The sequence below is a fragment of the Myodes glareolus genome, chromosome 17 (assembly GCF_982192425.1).
Source record: "Myodes glareolus chromosome 17, mMyoGla1.1, whole genome shotgun sequence".
Classification (NCBI taxonomy): domain Eukaryota; kingdom Metazoa; phylum Chordata; class Mammalia; order Rodentia; family Cricetidae; genus Myodes; species Myodes glareolus.
This window is the reverse complement of record NC_142042.1, coordinates 25523442-25545902: the sequence shown is the minus strand read 5'-3', so window position 1 is coordinate 25545902 and position 22461 is coordinate 25523442. Positions and strand designations below refer to the sequence as shown.

Below are 22461 nucleotides of genomic sequence, written 5' to 3'. Positions count from 1 at the left end.
TCCTTCTGTGATGGACAGGGAGTGGGAGTCAGATAAGCTTCCTCCTTGGAGTTGGCTTTTGTCATAACTTATCACAGCATCTGGAAAGGAAACTATGGTTCTCTTTGAAAAAAAATTTACAGTTTACCCAAGTATTATAGAATTTTATACTAGTCATTATACCACTAACTATTCCTACAGCCTCTCAATTATACCAGCTAATTACAAAGTGTTTAAACTAATGGGTAGCTTCTAATGTAGAATGAATGCATTTATTCCAACCTCAAAAATATCAAAGTTTTATTGTTCAAACAAAGTGTCTGAGACTCCAGAGTGTGAACCCCATACAAAATGTATTTTTAAGTTACTTTCATAAAATGGCACAGAGTAAGCCCATTCCAAAGAGAAGGGGTAAGAAAATAACAAGAAACTATAGCCTAAATCGATACTGAAGCACAGCAGGACAAATGGTATGCCCTGTAGCACCATCTGGCACTGAGGGCTCCCTGTAACAGTAATCAGAGGCCAATAGATGTGGTTGCTGTGCTCCGTGGTCTTACTACCAGCAGCAACATGCATGCACTTTCTCTTGGGTTGGCTTTAGTTGATACCTGAACTTTCCTTTGACTATGTACCAGATTACTGTCAACTTTAGCCTCTTGCTGAGGTCTACAAAGCAACACAAGCCTGATCTTCCTAGCTTTGCATAGTAGCCTTTCAGAGCCTCTTTTCAAGAAATATGACCCAGCTACGCATTACCTAGTATCACCAGCTTTTTTCTGGAACCTTAGAACAAGCCTTCATAACTCCCTTTCTCAAATTGCATCATAGGATGATGGTAAATTCTGCTCTTGCTGCTGCTGTTGCTTAAGATGTAGTCTGGTCCCCTTAGACAATTGCTGCAGTGTCATCTCTGTGCCTTCGTGGTTGGAACTCAGAAAATATCCCAAGGCAATTGTTTTCTATTGGAAACTTTCCATGGAAGTCCTATGTTTTTGGACACTGTTCTTTCAAATGAGTTTTCTATAAGTGGGTGCTCTGTTTTATGTCTGTACATGAATGAGGTATTATTTACAATTTTCCCCATGCAAAGTGTAAAGAAAGCACTGAATTCTCATTTATGGGGCTTTAACAATTTTAGCTGCTTTGTCCATGCTCACCTTGCCTGTGACTTTAACTTGGTTCATGTTTTCTTCTTTACTAAACTGTACATTTTTGGCATCTTTTGGTTCCTCTTTCTGCTCTTCTTTCTAAACTTGCTGTGAATGTAAGTCTGGCTAAACCAATTTAAAAGCTAAAGCAAATCTGATTTACTGTTTGATTCAAATTGAAAATACTGAGCCCTTTAACTGTGATTCCTATATCATCTCAAACAGTAGCCAAGAGTGTAGCTAATTGATTTCATAAACTTTAGTTTTTAAATTTTTACAAATAAAATTTATTTTGATACATACACCCCTTCATTTTAACATGAATGTATTTTGACATACAAATCTAGTATCAATTTATAAAAACACTCTCTAGGAAGTAGAATGAGTATTCTGTATTCAGCTGTTTAAAAATTGGTTTAATGAAAACAATCACTGTAATGATTTGATTCCAATTCCATAAGAAATCTGTGTTGAAATACCATGCAGCTGAGGACCTCTAGTGTCACTGCTGAATATGGCATTAATTTATAAGCTATTATGAAGTGTGTGTGTGTGTGTGTGTGTGTGTGTGTGTGTGCGTGTGTTGTGAGAGAAGGAGAATAAGGAGTGGGTGTGGGGAGAGAAAGAGAGAACAAAATAATAAGAAAAGCTAAAGTTAACAGATAGAGGCAAATGAGATGCTTAAACTATGTTTTTGTCATTTAAAACATTTTCTATGTTTTAATTAAAATATATTTACATAACTTCCCCCTTTCTTCCTTCCCTTCAGCTCCTCTTATATCCCCCATTTTCAAATAGTAGCCTCTTTTTTAATTATTACTGTTACATATAAATATATGCACAAATATGTAAATACAGCCTGTTGAGTACATTTTTTGTTATTTGTGTGTATATGACTTCAGGGCTAACTAAGTTATATTAGATAACTAATAAGGGCAGTCATCTCCAAGGAAGGCTAAATCTCTCAACTGTCAGTCACCTGTAGTTCTCTATGGAGGGCTGGGACCCTGGGAGAGTTTACCCCTTCCTCATTAGCATATCTATTGATATATGTCCACTGGTGCTGTCTCCCACCATCTGTTGATCTCTACCTTGTCTCCACTTTCTGTAATGGGTCCCATTTACTGTAGAGAAGAGACAAGTTCTTCTGATGAGGAGTGAGAGCTATACTTTTCTCTCGGAATGAGGATAGCTTTTAGCAAGTAGTTAAGGAATTGTGCTAGTCTACTAAAGTGTAGTGGTAGAGTCTCTCCTATGATCCGTGACCTCACTAGTCCTGCGTATTTGGCTAAGTTTTCTGTACTAGACACTATTCTCCTCCTGCTGAGTGGTCCTTATGTCCACTTAGACAACTGTTGATAACCATCAAGATTTGCACCTTTACATATATCTTGCAATGCTGGTCATTGTGGTTCATGAGTATCACAGCTGGGTAGAGCTATTGTGTTCCTCCCTTGGCAGTTTACACAGTACTTTCTGGTATCTGAAAGCAAGACCACAGGAAGGAGACTTTCATGTTACATCTGGCTTGAATGAACCGAGTCCTGTGTTCTAAGTGTGCTGTTTCTTCAGCAATAATCGCTGGCCTTCAACTGCTGAGAAGTATTCATGGGAAACAATAGCTTATGTTGTTTTGGGAGTTGAACTGCCCTCACCAACAGCTTAGAAGGCTTCTCATTGCTATGCAGGTTTTGTTAGTTAGCTGAAATGACCTAAGAGAAGAGACTATCTCAACTTTTAAATCCTTATTCTTTCTTGTTCTTTTAATTTAAGAAAGAGGGTCAAGTTTTAGTAATTATTTTTAAAGAAAATTTATTCATCTTACTATTTTTAAGTACGTTTCATTGAGGCCTAATTCTCATAGTTTAGGATTTAACCTGTTAATGTACAGTTAAACAGTTTGATAAACAATGTCTCATCAACTATAAGTAGAACAATTCCAATAGCCTCAACCTTTCCTTATAGTCCTTTTTAGTCCGCAAAGCCCTGATGTATTAATCACTCTTTTTCCTATAACCTATGTATTTTTTAGTGTTTTTTTCCAGCCAGGTATACTTGAATCTCAGTTCTTATCATTTTATCATTTAGTTGGTTAAGTAGCACCATTAGCATTCAACATAATAATTGATATGTGTACATCCTCATCAGTTACTTGCTATTTGCTTTTTAAAAGTTTCTTATGTTTCCTACTTAACAATTCTTAATGATTTTGAAGGCCTTTAATTCCAACACTCAGGAGGCTGAGACAGTCAGATTTCTGTGAGTTCAAGGCCAGCCTGGTCTACAGAGTTCGAAGGCAACCAGGGCCATAACACACAGAAACCCTGTCTGAAAAAAAAATATTTCACTTCATCTTTTCTATTGCCTCAGCATCTATAGTTCTTTCAAAGTTTACCTTTTATCATTGCATCCAGATATTAATTTTTAAATGTAAAACCTTCTATTAAAAATATTAGTAGTTGGAATTGAATTGAATGATTTCTCTGTACTTTTCTGTACATATTAAAGAAACTTAGGGAAGAACAATGGAAGAAAGACAGGAAAAACAATAAAGAAAATGGGTCTCTCTATGAGATTGGCTTAGAGAAAATAGGCCAAGAATTAAAGCCAGTGTTTAATAAATCAGAAATTACTGGAAGTAGTTTTATGAGTTCATATGGAAATATGTAGTGTGTATATAGTATATAAAATATATTTTATTTTCATGGACTTAGGTTATTTTTGATAGATTCAATGGTTTTCATTGATTTGGTTCAGATATTTTAAATATTACTGGTACTTTGGTAAGACACCAGGCTGGTCAGTGACAAACACACCCTATTCTGCTATAAGTAGTGTATACCACCCAAATTAATACCTTCTTGGAAAAAGAAAGATGGTTTTTATTGTAGTCCAAACTGTAAGATTCTATAGCACAACAAAACGTTATAATCAGAAATATGTAGAAGTAGATATGTGTTTATACATATGTCACATATATGTACATAAATATATGTACACACGTTTGGTTTTTTGAGATGGGATTTCTCTGTGCCTGTCCTGGAACTCACTCTGTAGACCAGGCTGGCCTCGAACTCACAGAGATACCCCTGCCTCTGACTACCAAGTGCTGGGATTAAAGGTATGTGCCACTACCACCCAGGGAAGTAGATATTTTGAAGATGTACGTGCTCCACTTTCTCTGAATGGAAGAGGTACAACAAAGCATTACTGAATGCTTTTATTACAACTCATTTCCCTTGAAACGGACTTTATTTACCTTGTAATTGATCTCTGATTTTTTTTTTGTTTTCTTTCTAGCTATACAAAGGTTTTGTGCATAGCATTTGAGGTACTTCAGGGCTTACAGTACTTGAACAAGCATGGCATAGTACACCGGGCACTGTCTCCTCATAACATCCTGTTGGATCGAAAGGTAATTTTCAGCTAATAATAGATAGTTTTATGTTACTTGAGAATGAAAGACACTGAAATCCTGCATTAATCAGAGAAACAAAGACTAATAATATGTTTCAGAATATTTGTAATAATTGTATGAAAATGATGTATTTGTGGCAAACAAAAAAACTTTAACAATTCTATTGATGGATTATTCTCCACTGCATCAGGCTTATTTCATGTTTTATTTTATCCACTCATTTTTTCCCCTAAGGGCTATGTCTTATGTGAATTGAGCTTGATAGCCACAACATGACAGAAACCACTAAGGATCTGTCACATGGCTTCCCAGCATGTTCCTGCTTTTCAGTTCCTTACATCTTAAGACAACATTGCTGGCCAGTCATGTGGAATGCTGTTATCATATACACAGTTGTGTTGTTTTACCTCAGTATTCTTCCTTCTTCCATTTCATAGATTGCATTTGCCTGCTGCTCATACCTAGCCCCCTTTTCTGTGAGATTGCTTCTTCTCTTTTTAGAAATCCTACACGACATTAATAATGTATTAAAGCCCTGCTACACTAATGAGCAGCAAAGTGGCATATTATCATGAATAATTATAATTTAAATTTCTTGTAAGTGTAGAAACAGCTTCTGGGAAACTTAAGGGACAATTATTCCTATATAATTATTTTCTGAGTCTCAAAGTTTAATGTAGCTACCCTATGGGATTAAAAATCACAAAGGAGAAAGCAGCATTTGTTAATTTCTGTCTTATAGCAGTGAAACATCATTGCCATAACCAAGCAAGGTTGTTGTCATGCACAATTTGTAATGCTGAGTGATTCTTGAGTGGACAAATGTTTAAAATCAGCTTTACGAAAAGAAACGTAAGCCTAAAAAAGAAAATTTTAAGAGACATAAACGTTATGCTTACCTTTTATTGAGCTCACATTAGTGACTATTATTAATTTTGAACAACAAAAAGATACTTAGAAATTTAGAAAATTTATAAAAATCTTGATTTTTTTTTAACTGTGAACTTTTTACACTAAGAATTAACATTTCTAAATAGCTACAGTTCCAAAGAATCTGATGCCCTCTTCTGGTATCCTCGGGCACCTTGTGGTATATACTCGACTTGGGGTGTGTGTGTGTGTGTGTGTGTGTGTGTGTGTACTTCTCTATGTAACCAACTGTTTTGGTTACTTGGCCTTCTTTTCCATCTGCTCTGGGACTTGTGGCTGCTGTGCCTTCTTCCCTTCTCTCTCCTCTCCTCCCTCTACACCCCCACATGGCCCAACTCAGTCTGGTTATGTGTATTCCTGATTCTCCCAGATGTCTCTGCTCTGCTTTCCCTTTTATCTACAATGTACTTTTTCCTCTACCATACCTAGGACAAGTTTTTTCCCCTTTTATTCAGTTATCTTATTTATAAAACTTATATTGATAATTTTCTTTGTCATTTGTATTAATATATTTTATAGTGATTTTCTCTTTTTTCATTGTAGGGTCATATTAAACTGGCTAAATTTGGACTTTATCACATGACAGCTCATGGTGATGATGTTGATTTCCCAATAGGGTAAAGATTGTTTTCCTCTATTTTGAATTCTATCTTACCCTTGATGAACGTTGATAGTATATATGTGGTTGGTGGTTCTTGACATGAAAACAGTTTTCTTTCTTTACTACATTTTATTTTTCTATATACTTCGTCAGCAACTAGACAATGAGTATTTCCCCAGTATCCCAAAGATTCCGGAATTGATCTTTAACAGAACAGAAACAAAGAGTCACAAATCACTGGCTGTGTTTACCTTATGATATTCCTTAATTAATTGCATTTCAGTAAGAATTAAGTGGTGTAAGGTAAGAAAGCAGACTAGATTCTTAATGATAGGCTGGAAAACATTAGTTGCTTTACTTTCAGTTTAATGTTTTATGTTTATTTAGTTCCTAGTTCCCAAAGATAGAAGTGTATTTTTAAATTCAAGTTGATTCATTGTGGGTATTGGAGGTAATGGGATAAATTACATGTATAGTAAAGAGGTCTATTTAATTGCTTCTGGTGTGAAATTCCAGATGTATCCTGTCTTATGAGAAATGAGTGGAATTTTATTTCATGCTATATTTAGATATATGTTTCTGATAGAGATGGCTGTATTATTGTATGATTCCTCTAAAACATTTTCATAATGAAATTCTTTCCTTTAAATCTACATTATTTTTAACAAAAAAATCAGTAAAAGGGTTTCTGATGTCCTTCAGCTTCTCCACATTAACAATTCACTGTATTGAAACTGTCTCACAGTTCCTGTGCTTGAGTTTGTGTATGTCTGATATTTTTGTGGCAGCCTGAGTAGACATTGGCTTCTTATCCCTAAAACTTACGCTTACATTTCACAATAGGGACTTCTCCTACATAGCTTCAGAATAATGATGAAAATGACCAAACCAAACTTATCTAACCTAGAAATCTTAATCATATTTATTCACATGCAGTGTGGCAGTTTTTAGTAGTATTCCTTTGTGTTTGCTCCATGGACTCTCAAAAATCAGTCCTCCACACTAGTACCAGGAGTCTCGTGGAGAAAAATTTCAAAGTAGAATATTGATTAAAGTTTTAGATTTTTGGAAAATTTCCTTTTTATTCTAAAAACTTAGATTGTAGGTTTCTTTTTTCCTTTTTTTCTTTTGCCTTTTTGAAACAGATTCTCTCTACACATCCCTGACTGTCCTAGAACTTGTTGTATAGACCAAACTAGCCTCAAACTCACAGAGATCCACTGCTTCTGCTTCCAGAGTGCTGGATGAAGGTGTGTTCCACCATGCCTGGCCTGTAGGTTTTTTATTTTTGGTTAGTTTGTTTATTGGTTTGTACTATTGTCTCTCACTGGTCTGGAACTCACTGTATAATCCAGGCTATTGAGACTTTAGTCAGTAAGGGAACATTTATTGAGTACTTTCTGTTCTTTATTTATTTTATGCATAAAGGTAATATTAGTTCTTGACCTCAAGCAACTTATTCTTTAATGGGCAAATTTTCTGTACTGATGGTTTACTTATTAAGATACAAATTCATAAACTTAACATTTCACATACATTCAATGGTAGAGAACAATTTTATTCAGAAACATAAAAATGATACAGCAATAGTTAACAAATGTCGGGCAGTGATGGCGCACACTTTAATCCCAGGACTTGGGAGGCAGAAACAGGCAGATCTCTGTGAATTCAAGGCCAGCGTGGTCTACAGAGCGAGTTCCAGGATATCCTCTAAAGCTATACAGAGAAACCCTGTCTTAACAAACAAACAAAAAATAGCTAACAAGTTCTTCTGGAATAAAAGATCCTTTTTATTATAAGTTCTTAGTTAAGTTCAAGCTTCTTCATTGAATTATCATTACCATTTGCCATAAAGATCTATAGTAAACATGACTACTATTACGTCTGCATTTTCTCTAAATCAATTTCTATCAAAGAAAGCTAAAAATAACACAAAAGTTACTTTAAGTTTCTGACTTACATTTAAGATTACATTAGGTTTTGGTGATAAATAAAAGTGAATTTTTATGGTGTATCAATCATTTGGGTTTACATGCTTTTGTAGACCTGGTCTTGTGTTAGCATTCAGCACAACTTGCTTTGAAGTCTGAGTTTCAAAGAATCTTACTGAAAGCTATAAAGCACAAAGTGTGAAACCTTAGCCAGGAAAAATAAAATAAGTGATCAAACAGCGAGGCCAGAAAGAGCCTTTACTTCAGAGGAGACTCACAGTTGATGCCAGTGACAGATATTAAGGAATGTAAGTGTTACCATCTGCTTAGAAATATTGGAAGGAGTTAGAAATTGGGCATTAATTTTGATTAGACAGTAGCTTAGTGCCCTGTTAAAACTGCAAATGATAAAAGCCATTTGTATTTACCTTACCAGCCATGTTCAAAGTGAAGTTATGGTAAATTTCATTGAGTGTTAGAATGGGACACTTAAAAGTAAGTTGCTGAAAGACAATGCCCTCCATTAAAGAGCAATTTTTAGGATGTTTATGAATTTCTGTCTGGTTAAAGGGAACCCAGAATTTTTAGAACAAGGGTTACCTCTATGCTTATGTCCAAAGTTTTTGGTGTGCCAATTTAATTATAGCTTTGTTTGGCTTTTCATTAACTGTACTATGATTTTCAATTCATATGTTGGAAGTCAGGAATAAAAGTGAATAATTTACCTTTAGATATAGCATGGTGATGATGATGATGATGATGAAAGTACAACATCAGGTTTATATCACACATTCTATTTTTGTAGAGCATCTTTATCTATTAATATTTACAACAGTTTTGTGTGGTGGGCATTATCATTCTTTTCTACAGAAGAAGAAAGCCAAGTCAGATTTTACTGAAATTAAAGCACAGGTTTTGTTGGGGAAGAGCAATTGTGGAGCATGTATAAGGCTCTCTCTGGGGCTTCAAAACAAAAAAGCACTGTTCAAAGAGTGGGACACATGCTAGACCATTACGTCGTGTGCTTTTTCATTAGACTTTCCCTCTGTATGCTGTGAATATGATTTTTTTTTTCTCCATCGGTTAATAAAGAAGCTGCTTTGGCCAATGGCTTAGAGAATAAAGCCAGGTAGGAAATCCTAACAGAGATATATAGAGACAGTAGGTGGGGTCAGGGAGACATGATGTTGCTGCTGCAGGAGAAAGATGCCACAACACTGGAATCTTACCAATAGGCCACACCCTCGTGGCGATACACAGATTAATAAAAATACATAAATATAAGATATAAGAGTTAGCCAGGAATATGCCTAAGCTATTAGCCAAGCAGTGTTGTAGTTAATACAGTTTCTGTGTGATTTTTCTCGGGTTTGGGTGCCTAGGAAACAAACAAGCAGCCTCCACCTACAGACTTTAGTACTTTTACAGACAACGCATGTTCACTTATAAAACAGTATTATCATTGAGGGCAAAATGGCATCTACACATTTTTATATAAGAGGAATACATGAGTACATTAAAAGAATATTAAGATCATTCTGATAAATAATGATTTAACAATTTAGTAAACTAGTTTCATTCAAGTTACCTATCTAGACTTAAATGAGTTATATTTTACATATAAATAAGAAATCTGGATGATATTATGAGGAAGGGACATCACATATATTTGCATGTATTTTGCATAGAGTTATTGTTGTAAAATAATGTAAATGAAGTGAAAAAATCCAGATTACGGTGCTCATGACTAAATTTGAGAAACACACAGCCACACGATACTAAAATAGAAAATGTCTACATGCTGTGCCCAATAATTCAGTTCTAGGTTCATAGTAGTCTTGGATACTGAGGTATTTATTATGTTGAATTTTGTCTTTCCTTGGATCTGATTATTACTATGTGCTGGTTCTTCCTCCTTGGAATAAGACCATGACTTAATTATTATTTTATAGAAACCCATGATTGAGAGACTTTGAACTTTAAGTTGATGTTGGATTTTTAAGAGACTGAACTTTCAAAGTGTTTGAATTTTTCCAATTATATGATTTTATCATTTTCCCCTTTTCTTTTCTCTCTCCAAATCCTACATTACCACCCACCCATGTTTTCAAAGTCATGGCCTTTTGTTCTTTAATTTTTGCTACATATGTATTTATGTCTGTGTGCATTTCTAAATATATAAATATAACCTATGCAATCTATATACTATACCCATGAAGTCTCACCAACAGGGCTATCTAAACATGGCTTGAATAAGGATAACACCAATAGACATGTTGACATGGAAGGAGGAAAACTCATGAGGTTTCTACCCTAGACACAGAACTACAAACAGTAAGATATTCTGGAATCAGGAGAAATAGCCTTCCCAAGGGAAGAGAACACCAATTGGTTATCCAACACTAAGTGCACATCCCTGGAAAATATGTACATAAAAGTATTTGAATGTTTTAAAGTTTTAAAACGTTTAAACTTTTAAAATTATACTGTTTTATATTACATTATTAACATCAGATTTTTGGGGATAAACAAGAAAGGAAATTATTATTTTATTATAATTTAATAGTGATGTTTTTGCATATCAAGTTGATAAGGGGTCATTTGTGTTGGTTAGGTTTTTATCAACTGACACAAGCTAAAGACATCTGAGAAAAGAGAATCTTAACTGAAGATTGTCTCCTTTAGGCAAGTTTGTAAGTCAGTTTCCTGATTAACAGGTGCTGTGAGAAGGCCACGCTCACTGTGGGTGGCAGCACTCCTGAGGCGGTGGTCTTGTATGAAAAAAGCAAGTAGAGCAAATCAGTAGGCCGCATTATTCCATGGACTCTGTCAGTTCATGCTTGAACTTCTTCTCATCCCTCAAGGATGGAGTGTAATTGTAAAATGGTGTAAGCCTTTTCCTGTCGAAGTTGCTTTTGGCCAGTGTTTTAACACAGTAACAACAAAGCAGACTAGGACCTGTTGAAAATAATTACTACCTATTTCAAAGGTCAAATGATGAAACAATTCACCATTAACAGATCAAGTGGTCAGAGGAAAGAAAAGAACCAGAGGCCTGCTGTAATGATGATATGATATGATCACAGAGAAGAACAAGAAACTAAACACATGCCACAGAGAGATATGATGTTTTAAAAATGATTTAGGACCCCTGTCTGTTCAGTTTCAATTCCTAGATACAAAGGCCTGTATTTCTATGATTAGTTCAAGAATCTTTCTAGTAATCTCTGTGGATTTATTTGTGTAGTAATTTTACATCTCATGCACTACGAATGTACTACTGTTTCTATCACCATTGTAGCTCATTATAATCATTTGTTATTTTCACTTGTGTTACAGGTATCCCTCATATTTGGCACCTGAGGTAATTGCACAAGGAATTTTCAAAAGTACTGATCACGTGCCAAGTGAGAAACCATTGCCTTCTGGCCCGAAATCAGATGTGTGGTCTCTTGGGATAATTTTATTTGAGCTTTGTGTGGTATGTATAAAGAAGTATTAAATTAATAAAAAGACTGTGTGTTCATTAGAGTTTACTTTATATAGAGAAAGATTATATAGTAATGAAATAGTTTTCTGTGCAAATTGACTCTATAAATAGAAAAGGCTTATCTTTCAATTTGACTTTATTTCTATTTTATCAGATAGAGAGGGAGAGGGAGACAGAGACAGGGCTAGAAAGAAAGAGTGTATGAGTATACATATATGACGTACTATGTGTGCCTGGTGCCTAGAGAGGCCAGAATGGTGCATTGAATCCTCTGGAAGTAGAGTTACAGACGGTGATGAGCATCCATTTGAGTGCTAGAACCAAACCTGGGTCCTCTACAAGAGCATCACTGCTTTATCTGTTGAGCCACGTCTCCAGTCCCCTTCCCAGTTCCTTTCTTCATTTTTATCTTCATATTTCTCAGTATGTTCAGGTTTTTGCTACTTGTATAAACTAGTTACTGGTTTCAGGCCTTTCAAGGGAATCTTACCACTGGTTCTCCTTCCACCCCACATCCCTGTTTCTTTCCGACTGCCATGAGGTGAGAATACTCCTCTATTGCGTGCTTCTACCTCCGTGATATTCTGCTTTACCTCAGGCCCAAAGTCTTGGAACATGCCAAGCATGAACTGAAATCTCAGAAATTATGAACGAAACTAAATCTTTTCAACTTCTGTGTTGATATCACAGATAATTTTGACATAGCACTGAGAAACTCACAAAACACCCATCGATTATTTCTGTTATCTATGGAATGTTCCAAATATTTTGAGAGAAATAGGTAACCCATTTATTCTTATCATTGTTAATAATGTTTGACTTTTTTTTCATTTTGTGCTTTTGAGATTTAACTTGATAGCAACAAACAAATGTGGAACTCTGAGTTCAGGTTGGTGTTACAAGACACAGCTGTGTGATATGATGGTATTGAACATTAGTTTATATTTTGTTTTGTTTTTTTTTAGAAAGGGTTTTATTCCAGCCCAAGTTATCCATGAACATTTTTCATGACTGAAGCTGATCTTGAATTCCAGGCCCTTTTCTTTCTCTCCCAGGTGCTAGAATTAGAGTTATATACCACTATTCACAATTAAAACCCAGGGCTTCATTCATGCTAGGTAGGCCTCAATCTACCTGAGCTACCTTCTCAGCCCTACTATCTTTCTGTTACTACAAACAAACAAACTTTACAAGACTTAATTTGGATTCATATTTACAGATTTGCGAGTCCATAATTACTTGCATGTTGCTGCTCCTGAGTTGAGGCAGCATATGACAGTAGAGATGTTTACTCCCCTTGTGGCTAGAAGGAGAAAAGGGAGAAGCAGAGTGCTACAAAGATGTCTTAGTAGTTAAGAACATTTACTGCTCTTGCAGAAGACCCAGATTTGGTTTCCAGAACCCGTATCTAACAGCTCACAACCATCTGTAGTTACAGCCACATGGACTTCAACGCCTCTGACCTCTGTGGGCACCAGCATTCATATGCCCACACCCACACATAGCCAGAGAGAGCAAGAGTGAGAGCAAAAGAGAATGAGAGAGAGAAAGAGAGAGAAGGGAGGGAGAGTGTGTGCATACAAAAAAAAATGGTCCCACTGTCCCATTTAGGGGCATACCCTCAATGATGAAACAATCTTCCAGTAAGCCCTGTGTAGTATTCTGCCTGCATGTATACCTGCAGGCTAGAAGAGGGCACCAGATCTCATTACAGATGAGCATGAGTTACCAGGTGGTTGCTTGGACCTCTCAAAGGGCAGTCAGTGTTCTTCACCACTGAGCTATCTCTCCAGCCCGCCCTTTTTGTTGTATTCTTACACTGGCGTAAAAACTCAGGCACTGTTGACACACACAGAATGCCAGTCTGAAGTAGCTTGAGAGAAAGAGGAACTGCTGTGGGTTGTTACCAGTGTGAACAGTAGAGTACTTAAATGTGACACATAACTAAGGATTCCAGGGGTAGACTTCAGGGCCACCTCTGTCTTTTACGATACATTTGGTGATCTGGAAAAACTAACCATCAAGAATGTGTGGTTCTCAGAAGTAATCAGTGCCTGGGATACCATTTATATCTAATTATTGTTAGATATAGGTGGCTTAAATAATATACTATACAACTCTTAAAAATGTTATTTTAACTGTAGCTCTTTATGGTCAAGCTTAATTTAAATAATCAACAAAACTCTGGTGATAAATAGAAGTGACAATAAAATCACCTTCAGTTATGATACAAAAAGATTCCTGGGGAAATAAAATTCTAAGTATTAATAACATTGTATTTTCCCATTATTTAGGGAAGAAAATTGTTTCAGAGCTTGGATATTTCTGAAAGACTAAAATTTTTGCTTACTTTAGGTAAGTTTCATGTATTTGATTATATTTCAACCATAAACATAATCTATAGAAACAGCTGTTGTCTGCATTGAAGTGTTCTCCTAGCACAGTGAAATGTATGTCTTCAGGTTGATGGTGAGGTAAGCATCACACGGCATCATGAAAAGTGTCTTTTAAAATGTGTGGTTTTCTTTATTCATGAAGGAACTTGAACCTGCATAGAAAGAAATCTTAGTTTCATGATTTAGTCAAGTAAACTGTCTTGTATAATCAAACTAGTAGAATTTAAAACTACTTCCACCTACCATGTCTAAATTTTGAGCTACCTTTCTATGTGACTAGTTGTATATATGAAGAACAGTCTAGGAATAGTGTTCATTTTTCTTTATAATTGGCTTATATATATTATGTTTGAAATTTATAGTAATAAATGTGATCTAATTTAGACTGGACTAAGTTAAATTTGTGGTCATGAGAAAACCTGATAGTCTATTTTATATAAAGCTTCAATACATCAACAGTCCAGCAATTGAGTTTACAAATAATAAAACTTGTGGAAATAGTTAAGTATTTGAAAGTAATGAATTTTAACTAAATTGCTTAATTTTTACCAAGAATAGATATTACACTCGTCAAGGAATTTGGTGTAGCCTGATTAATAAAAAACCCAGAGACAGATATTGGGGTTCAACCTGAAAGTCAGAAAAGCAAAACAGCCATCTGAATTGGTGATCCTGCCTCCAGGAATCTCAGAGTGAGACTGTGCCTGAGAGCTGTCTTCTCTCATTTTATATTCCTCTCTAGTGCTGCAATTAAAGGCCTGCACCACTACCACCTGGTTTCTATGGCAACTAGTGTGGCTACTGGGATTAAAGATGTGTGTTACCACTGTCTGGTCTATAAGGCTGACCAGGGTGGCTATTTTATTTTATGATCTTCAGGCATGTTTTATTTATTAAAATACAAAGGAAATATCACTACAGTTTGGAGGGTTATTAAGTTAAATGTATACTTTATATCCCCAGAGATACATGGGTGCAATCTTCAAACCTCATGTGATAAAAATAAACTATTCTTGTAATCAGGAAAAAACAACTATCACAAGCTTTCTTATCGGACTATCTTTGAACCACCAGCCTGCAAATAATGACCCAAAGATCTACTATTAATTATGAAAGCTTGGCCTTAGCTTAGTCTTGTACCCTGCTAGCTCTTATCATTCAAATTAACCTGTTTCTATTAATCCACTTTCTACCACATGGCTTGATTACCTCTTCTTAGTAGGGCACACCTGACTTGCTCTGTGTCTGCTGGAGAAATAGCACACCTCAATTCCTGTTCTCAGTTTCCTTCTCTCGGTTTGAAAGTCCCGCCTGTCCTCCCCTGCCTAGCTATTGGCCATTCGGGCTTTTTATTATGCCAATCACAGAAACATATCTTCATACAGTGTACAGATATTCCACAGCAAACAAGAGTACCTTTAAAAATTACTTGAAATTTCTCCCATATCTCTATTTAAGTTGCTGTATTTTAGTACCTGTGCTTAACTAAATTGAGTGGGTAAGCCTCTGTTTTTATCAAAACATGTAAGGAAAGTTCATTTTAAAAAAATTTTAGTAGCTTAAGCACCAAAACTACATGATATTTGGAAATGTTGTATCATAGTATCATAACATACCTGATTATTGTGATAGATTCAGAAGCAGTGCACACTCATCTGGCTTTCTTTTTTCTTAGGCTGTGTGGATGACACTATAGTAGTTCTAGCTGAAGAACATGGTTGTCTGGACATTATCAAGGTTCGTTGTGCATCTGTTTGGGCTGTTCTAACAGACTATCTGAGAGTGGGTCATAAATGATAAATAAGTAAATAAATTAGTAAATAAATATGACATGAATAAAACATATCATCTCAGAGTATTTTAGTCTGGAAATGTCAGGTAAAGGTTCCCACAGGTTCAGTTTTCTGATGAGGGAGGACTCTGTCCTCACAGAGCAGAAAAGCAGGCTGGTGGAGAATGTTGTGGATGCGTGAATGTGTTTGATAAAATCCTACTCCCAAGATGAGGACCCTTGTGACCTAATCATATTTTACAGGCCCACTTCTTTTATTGCTATTTGTTTTTACTTTTATAATTTCTTGAGAATTTCTTATAAGGTTTTGATCATATTCACACCCAATTCCTTTCCCTAATTCCTTTCAGATCAACCCCTATCTCCCTACCTCTACAAATTCGTGTCCCCCTTTTCATGACCCATCAACTCCATTTGTGGGGCCCATACACTCCTGGGTGTGAGGCAGTCCACTAGAGTATGGTCTCTCTACCAGGAGCCAAACCCTTACAAATAACTGGCTCTCCCCTCACTAGGAGCCATTTAGCTCCTCAACCTATGGCTTTGAAAGTCTTTCCACCTACTCTTTCACAATAGTCATTGAGCCTTGCCAGAGGGGTTATGACATATGGCTTATCCTGCACGTTAACAGTTTCTGCCTAAACCTCCATTTGCTGCACAAAGAAACTTCTCCGATATCATCTGAGAACTGCACTAATCTATGAGTAGAGATGTAAGAATTCAGAAGGCACTATGAAACTATGTCTGTTTAGCAGAATGAAAGTAGCAGGTTCACTCTGCAAACCATCTCTTAATGTCATCTACATGGCATCAAGTTTCAAGACCTGATTTTAGGAAGGGACACAGTTATACCAGAACAGTCTGTTTATGAAAGTTTATTTTCACATCAGGATACAATAACAAGCTATTAAAGCTATACTTATTTCTCTGCAGATGCTGACTTTTTATTTTTATCAGAGTGACAAATTGCTATAAATTTAAATAAAGTCCAAATAAAGATATTTTTAATTAAAGCTTAGGAGATTTAAATAGTTCAGTAAAATATATTTCTATAACTGATCATTTATCTATTTTTATTTGCTAGGAGCTTCCTGAAAATGTGACAAATATTTTGAAGAAGTGCCTCACCTTCCATCCTTCTAAAAGGTGATTGCTTCAGACTTTAGGCTTCTCCTGAGAACCTTTTCATGTAGAGTTGATTTGATTTGATAGGAAAGTGATGGACTAGGGGACCATAGATGCATGTGCTGTATTTGGTGGGAGGCTGATGGACCAGGGGATGATAGCTCTATATACAGTAGTACATAAATGATACTAGTATTATAAATGTGATTCAAAGTTAATTTTTTGCTATAAAAGAAGTCAAATCGTGGTCATAAAACTGGCGTATATGAAAAAATGTTTCTAATTCATCTCCTTGCCTCAAGAAGAAAATCAACTAAACAGGAATGCCAGTACTCTTAGCTCTGATGACATTTGAATAATAACAAAAGCTTGTTGCCATTATGTGTTATACACTGAGCTTGGCAGAATGTTAAGTTTGTAGTTGCTGATAAAAATTGAGAAAGATTGCCTTGACATTTTGTTTTCATTTCATGGTGTCACCTTAGATTATGTAGCTACTCTAAGCCTCCTAAATATCATGCTAGAAAAGAATATATTCTAATTTGTCATTAGAAGAGGCACTTTATCAAGCCATGGTAGGGGCAAAGGATAGTATTACAACAGAATTTGGGGTGTTTATGAAATGATTTTTTTAGAAGATAAGGCACAAACAGTTTAACACACTTAAGTAATTCAGCACTGAGTTGTTTAGTCACAACAGCTAGACTGTGCTGAAGGGGGCGCCTTTGCTATTTTCTGTGCCAAGGAGTTATCTAAGACTTTACCTCCCACTTTCAAAGTCTATTACATTTTGTATGAAAATTTTCTGCTTTTATCCATGCTGCGTATTTTAAATCGTTTTCTCAAGGCCAACCCCAGATGAATTAATGAAGGACCAGGTCTTCAGTGAAGTGTCACCTTTATACACTCCCTTTATCAAACCTGCCAGTCTGTTTTCATCTTCTCTGCGATGTGCCAACTTAACTCTGCCTGAGGATATTGATGACTTGTGTAAAGGTAAAGATGAAGAAAACATGTGATAATATGTTTCCAAAAGAGCCTTGTTTCCAAAAGAAGCCCTTAACCTGTTTACTTTTGAATTCATTAGTAACAGATATTACATTAGTGGGGTTTTGTGGTTAAAAGTCAGGGAACTGAGAGGTGATTCTTGTAGTTGGCTTTTTTTTCTACTCTTTGTTCTTTGGGAGCCTACCACCAAGCTCTCAAGTAAATACATAGAGAGTTATTCTTATTTATGAATGCTTGGTCTTAGCTTGGCTTGTTTCTAGCCAGCTTTTCTAATTTAAATTATCCCAGCTACCATTTGCCTCTGGACTTTTACCTTTCTTTATTCTATATTTCTTTCTTTCCTTTTTACTTAATAGCTGACTGTGTTGCTGGGTAGCTGGCCCCTGGCATCCTCCTCTCCTTCTTCTTTTTCTCCCTCCTCTTCTCTTTTTCTCCTCATATTTATTCTCTCTACCTGGCAGTCTCACCTATCTTTTCTCCTGCCTTGATATTGGCTGTCAATCTCTTTATTAGACCATTCAAGTATTTTAGGCAAGCAAAGTAACATGATTTTACAGAGTTAAACAAACACAACATAAAAAATGCAACATATCTTTGCATCATTCAACAAATACTCCACAGCATAAACAAATGTAACATATCTTAAACTAATATTCCACAACATTTCCCCCTTTTGTCTAAATAAAAGTGAAATTATTTAACATTAAGATAATAAAACTATATACAACAAAAACAGTTTTCAGTAAGAATTACATTTACAATATTCAGTCCATCTGTATTTAGCAAATTCAGAGACAACACTCCATTATCTAGCTTATCTTAGTGATTTCAAAGTTTCATACCTAATTTGCTTCCTATCATAACTAAGGAGAACTATAACATTAAATATTTAGTTTTCAACACCATCAAAGGCACCGAAAGAATGTAATATTACCTAACAGCAGAAACATCTGACTGCCTGCACAGTCACCCCAAGTTCTGCAATACTCGGGCCTGAATCTTCAGCCAAAAAGCCTAGAATATCTCGCATATTTTTCAGTGAAACAGGAAATTTGAAGGACTGTTCAACTCTGTATTAGCAAAGTTGAACAGTTTTTCTTGTGTCTTTTTCAGATTGAAAGTGAATTCTATATCGAGTTTCTTTGATGCCCATCATCTTTTTATAAATTAAATTGATACTTTCAGGAGCAATTATCATTGCCATGAAAATCTTAGGTTAGTATACATCTTAAATGCCATATTCTATAAGTCTTTAATGTGTTTGAAAAACATTTATCTGTCTAAAATATACCTGTTTAACCTTGAAAACATACCTAATATAACTACAGGTTTGATTATTATAGATTAACTATGTACCTCATTTCTTAATTATCCATTGCATTTTTAAATTAGCTGCATAAGCACAAAACTCCAAATAAGAGTAGAAACATATATACAGTATAACAAAAATAACTCTAAATTTGTAGTAATATACCAAAATCCATTCCAGTACAAAATACCTGAGATTAATAGTTGTCTTTTTATCCTATATTCCTGTATTCCTCTAAATGATAACAAACATCCATAAACCACCAAAAAAACCAACAACTACTCACACCCCAACTCTTGGAAATGTGGCCATCATTTTCTCTAGACTGCTTCCTTTTGTCTGTAGGCAAAGTCATCTTTAAGGATCCCTGAGAAAACTGAGATAAAGGCTAAGTCCTGGGAAGACCAGGTGTAACCTTTGTTGATATATGTCACCTGTCCAGATTCAGAAGGTCTTCCCCGACCAAACCTGATCCATATTAACCCTGAAGGAACTCATAGCCTCTCATTTTCTATAAAAATAAATGGAAAACATCTTCTCCAAAGCAATTCATGTTTGGATTTCCATTTTAAAGTTTAGGCATTCTTATATAGACTAATTTATTTTAGCAGTCCACTTAACAAGCCCTGTCTGTCTGCAGCTGTTGTTTGCTTGTCACAGTCAACACAGCAACATACAGGGTCCAGATTCACTGTGTATTTCCCATCTCTACATGGCTCATTCTTTTATTCTTTTTTTCATATTACTTTGCTTCTCTCTTTAAGACTTTATTATTTTTTATTTTTTATTAATTTATAAAAATTTCCACTTCCGCCCCTTCTCCCAATACCCTCCCATTCCCCCCACTCCCTCTCCTCCTCCCTCTCCAGTCCTAAGAGCAGTCAGGGTTTCCTGCCCTTTGGGAAGTTCAAGTTCCTTCCCCCTCCCTCCAGGACTAGGAAGGTGAAGGGAGGGTGCCTGAACTGGCCTTGACCCATAACCATACTGATGAATATTTTGTATATCACCACAGAACCTTCATCTGGCGATGGATGGGGATAGAGACAGAGACCCACATTGGAACACTGGACTTAACTCCCTAGGTCCAAATGAGAAGCAGAAGGAGGGAGAACGTGAGCAAGGAAGTTAGGATCAGAGGGAACCTTCATCCGACGATGGATGGAGATAGAGACAGAGACCCACGTTGGAGCACTGAACTGAGCCCCCAAGACTTTATTATTTTTAAACTATTTTCTATGACTGTCATTGCCCCTTTTTCTTTTCTTAAGCCTGTGCATATTGTTAAATACTCTAGAACCTGTTTAGAGCTTTTTTTTTCTGTCTAGATATGTCTTTACTGCATATCTCTAATCTTTTTGTCGGCATGAGCCAAACAAAAACAACTCTGCTAAACAGTGCCGCTACATCTTTAGCAACTGTCTCCATCTGCTGCTCAGGTCATGAGAGCCAAGCCCACATCTCACAGCCCGGTCGGAGGTGCATGGCGGGGAACTATGTTCAACCTCCCAGCTATGGCAAGTTGGTGCCCTGCACTGTGGCAGGTGCTTTTTTACTTAGCTTATTTTTTCTACTTAGCATGAAAAAGACTGTTGAAGTGCTCTGCTGTATAGCAGAACTTGTTGAAGGAGCCGTGTCCTTTTGTTTGTTTGTTTGTGTTTTGTTTTTTGACCTTTCTCAGGCTCTAGGTGGATATTTGAACCTCACATTTGGTACACCAAAATGTTGTTGGTTGATTGTTATTCTTTGTCCTTCGGGGACCTGCCAAACATAGAGACTTATTCTTACTTGTGAATGCTGGGCCTTAGCTTGGCTTGTTTCTAGCCAGCTTTCCTTCAATTATCCTTTTTTTCTCTGGGCTTTTATCTTTCTTTATTCTGTATCTCTTCCTTTCCTCCTTACTGACTGTGTTGCTGGGTGACTGGTCCCTGGAGTCCTCCTCTTCTTGTCGTTTTTCTCCCTCCTCTTTTCTTTGCTTCCTGTTTATTCTCTCTGCCTGGCTACACTGCCTATTTTTCTTTCTTGCCTAGCTATTGGCTATTCAGCACTTTATTAGACCAGTCAGGTGTTTTAGACAGGCAAAGTAACACACACAACTTTACAGAGTTAAACAAAAAGAATGTAACATAGGTTTGCATCATTAAACAAATATTCTACATCATAAACAAATGTAACACACCTTAAACTAATATTCCACAACAGATTCTTGAATATTTAAAATATAAGTCAATTGTAAATTACTAATATTCTATGTAATGTGTTTTAAGTAATATATCAGTATATTACTATATATTTATATATTACTATATACTACTATATTATCAGTAGGAAGTCCATATTGTCATATTCTAACTTGTAAGGGAACACTTCATAGATATGTAGATTTTTCTGCCCATACTTCTTTCTTGCTGTAAAGTATAAAAATTCCTGTTCTGAACCTCTAACATGGAAAGTAAACTTTCCAGATTTTTCCTTTCCTAGCTTCTCTTGATATAAGAAGCAGGCTTGTAACTAAACTTGATTAATCGGATCACAGTGGATGTCTGTTTGGCATGTGAGTTTCTCCTAGGGGAAAATGCTTTCTCAACAAGAAAAGGAGTACAGTAGCATTTCTCCTTCCATTCTGAGTGTAGGAAGTACATCTAGAATTTTGTCAAGCTCAGCCTCTTGACTGTCTTCATGCATTAGTCACTTTTAGGAGGCAACCTGGTACAGAGAAGAATCAGAACCTGACAGTCACGAGGCACCTGCTGACAATTAAAGCAGCAGCCAGCTCCAGCTTACCCTCGCTTTTCAGTTCCACTATGGTGGATGATTGTGTGACCAGCACTGTCCAGACACACAGCTCATTAAATTACGTGGCCTGCTTGTAGGACCGCAGGATGCTTTCCTCCCTCCTTGCTACACCACGTCATAGCAGGTATTCCCTCTGCTCAGATCAGTTAGGTGCTGACTAACTTCTGAGAACAAGACATGAAAGGAAGAAAGGTGTCCTCTTGCCATATTTAAAATTGGTTCTGTTTTCTCCTCCTGTTGCCATAGCACAGGCCAGTCTTCTTCAATATTACTCTGAGGAACTTGTCAGGCTCCTAGTGATAAAACCCACAGAAGTGGCAGTGTCCCCTGTGACTGCACCCCCTGGGATGTTAAGTCTCAGACGTGTCCACACTCAACATGCAGCAACTTATCAATTGTAGTCCAACTTTTACTGTTCCAGTTCTGGTCCCTGAGACTTTTCTGTTCTGTGGCTCCCTGCATACCCTGTCTGCTTCTTTAATCTTGTGGGCAGTAATTTACCTCCATGCCATTACTTCTCATGGGTCTTACAAGAACT

At 36.3% G+C, this 22461-nt stretch overlaps 1 protein-coding gene across 3 annotated transcripts in view; it reads left to right on the top strand.

Moving 5' to 3' along the window:
* Tbck (TBC1 domain containing kinase) overlaps nucleotides 1-22461 on the top strand; it is a 144477-nt gene that overhangs the window by 17260 nt on the left and 104756 nt on the right. For all 3 annotated transcript variants that reach the window (XM_048456743.3, XM_048456744.3, XM_048456745.3), the window contains exons 4-10: nucleotides 4431-4545; nucleotides 6022-6095; nucleotides 11350-11491; nucleotides 13795-13855; nucleotides 15572-15633; nucleotides 16773-16834; nucleotides 17661-17809. In XM_048456743.3, coding sequence (XP_048312700.3) covers nucleotides 4431-4545; nucleotides 6022-6095; nucleotides 11350-11491; nucleotides 13795-13855; nucleotides 15572-15633; nucleotides 16773-16834; nucleotides 17661-17809 — 665 coding nt within the window. The remainder of the gene's footprint in view (nucleotides 1-4430; nucleotides 4546-6021; nucleotides 6096-11349; nucleotides 11492-13794; nucleotides 13856-15571; nucleotides 15634-16772; nucleotides 16835-17660; nucleotides 17810-22461) is intronic.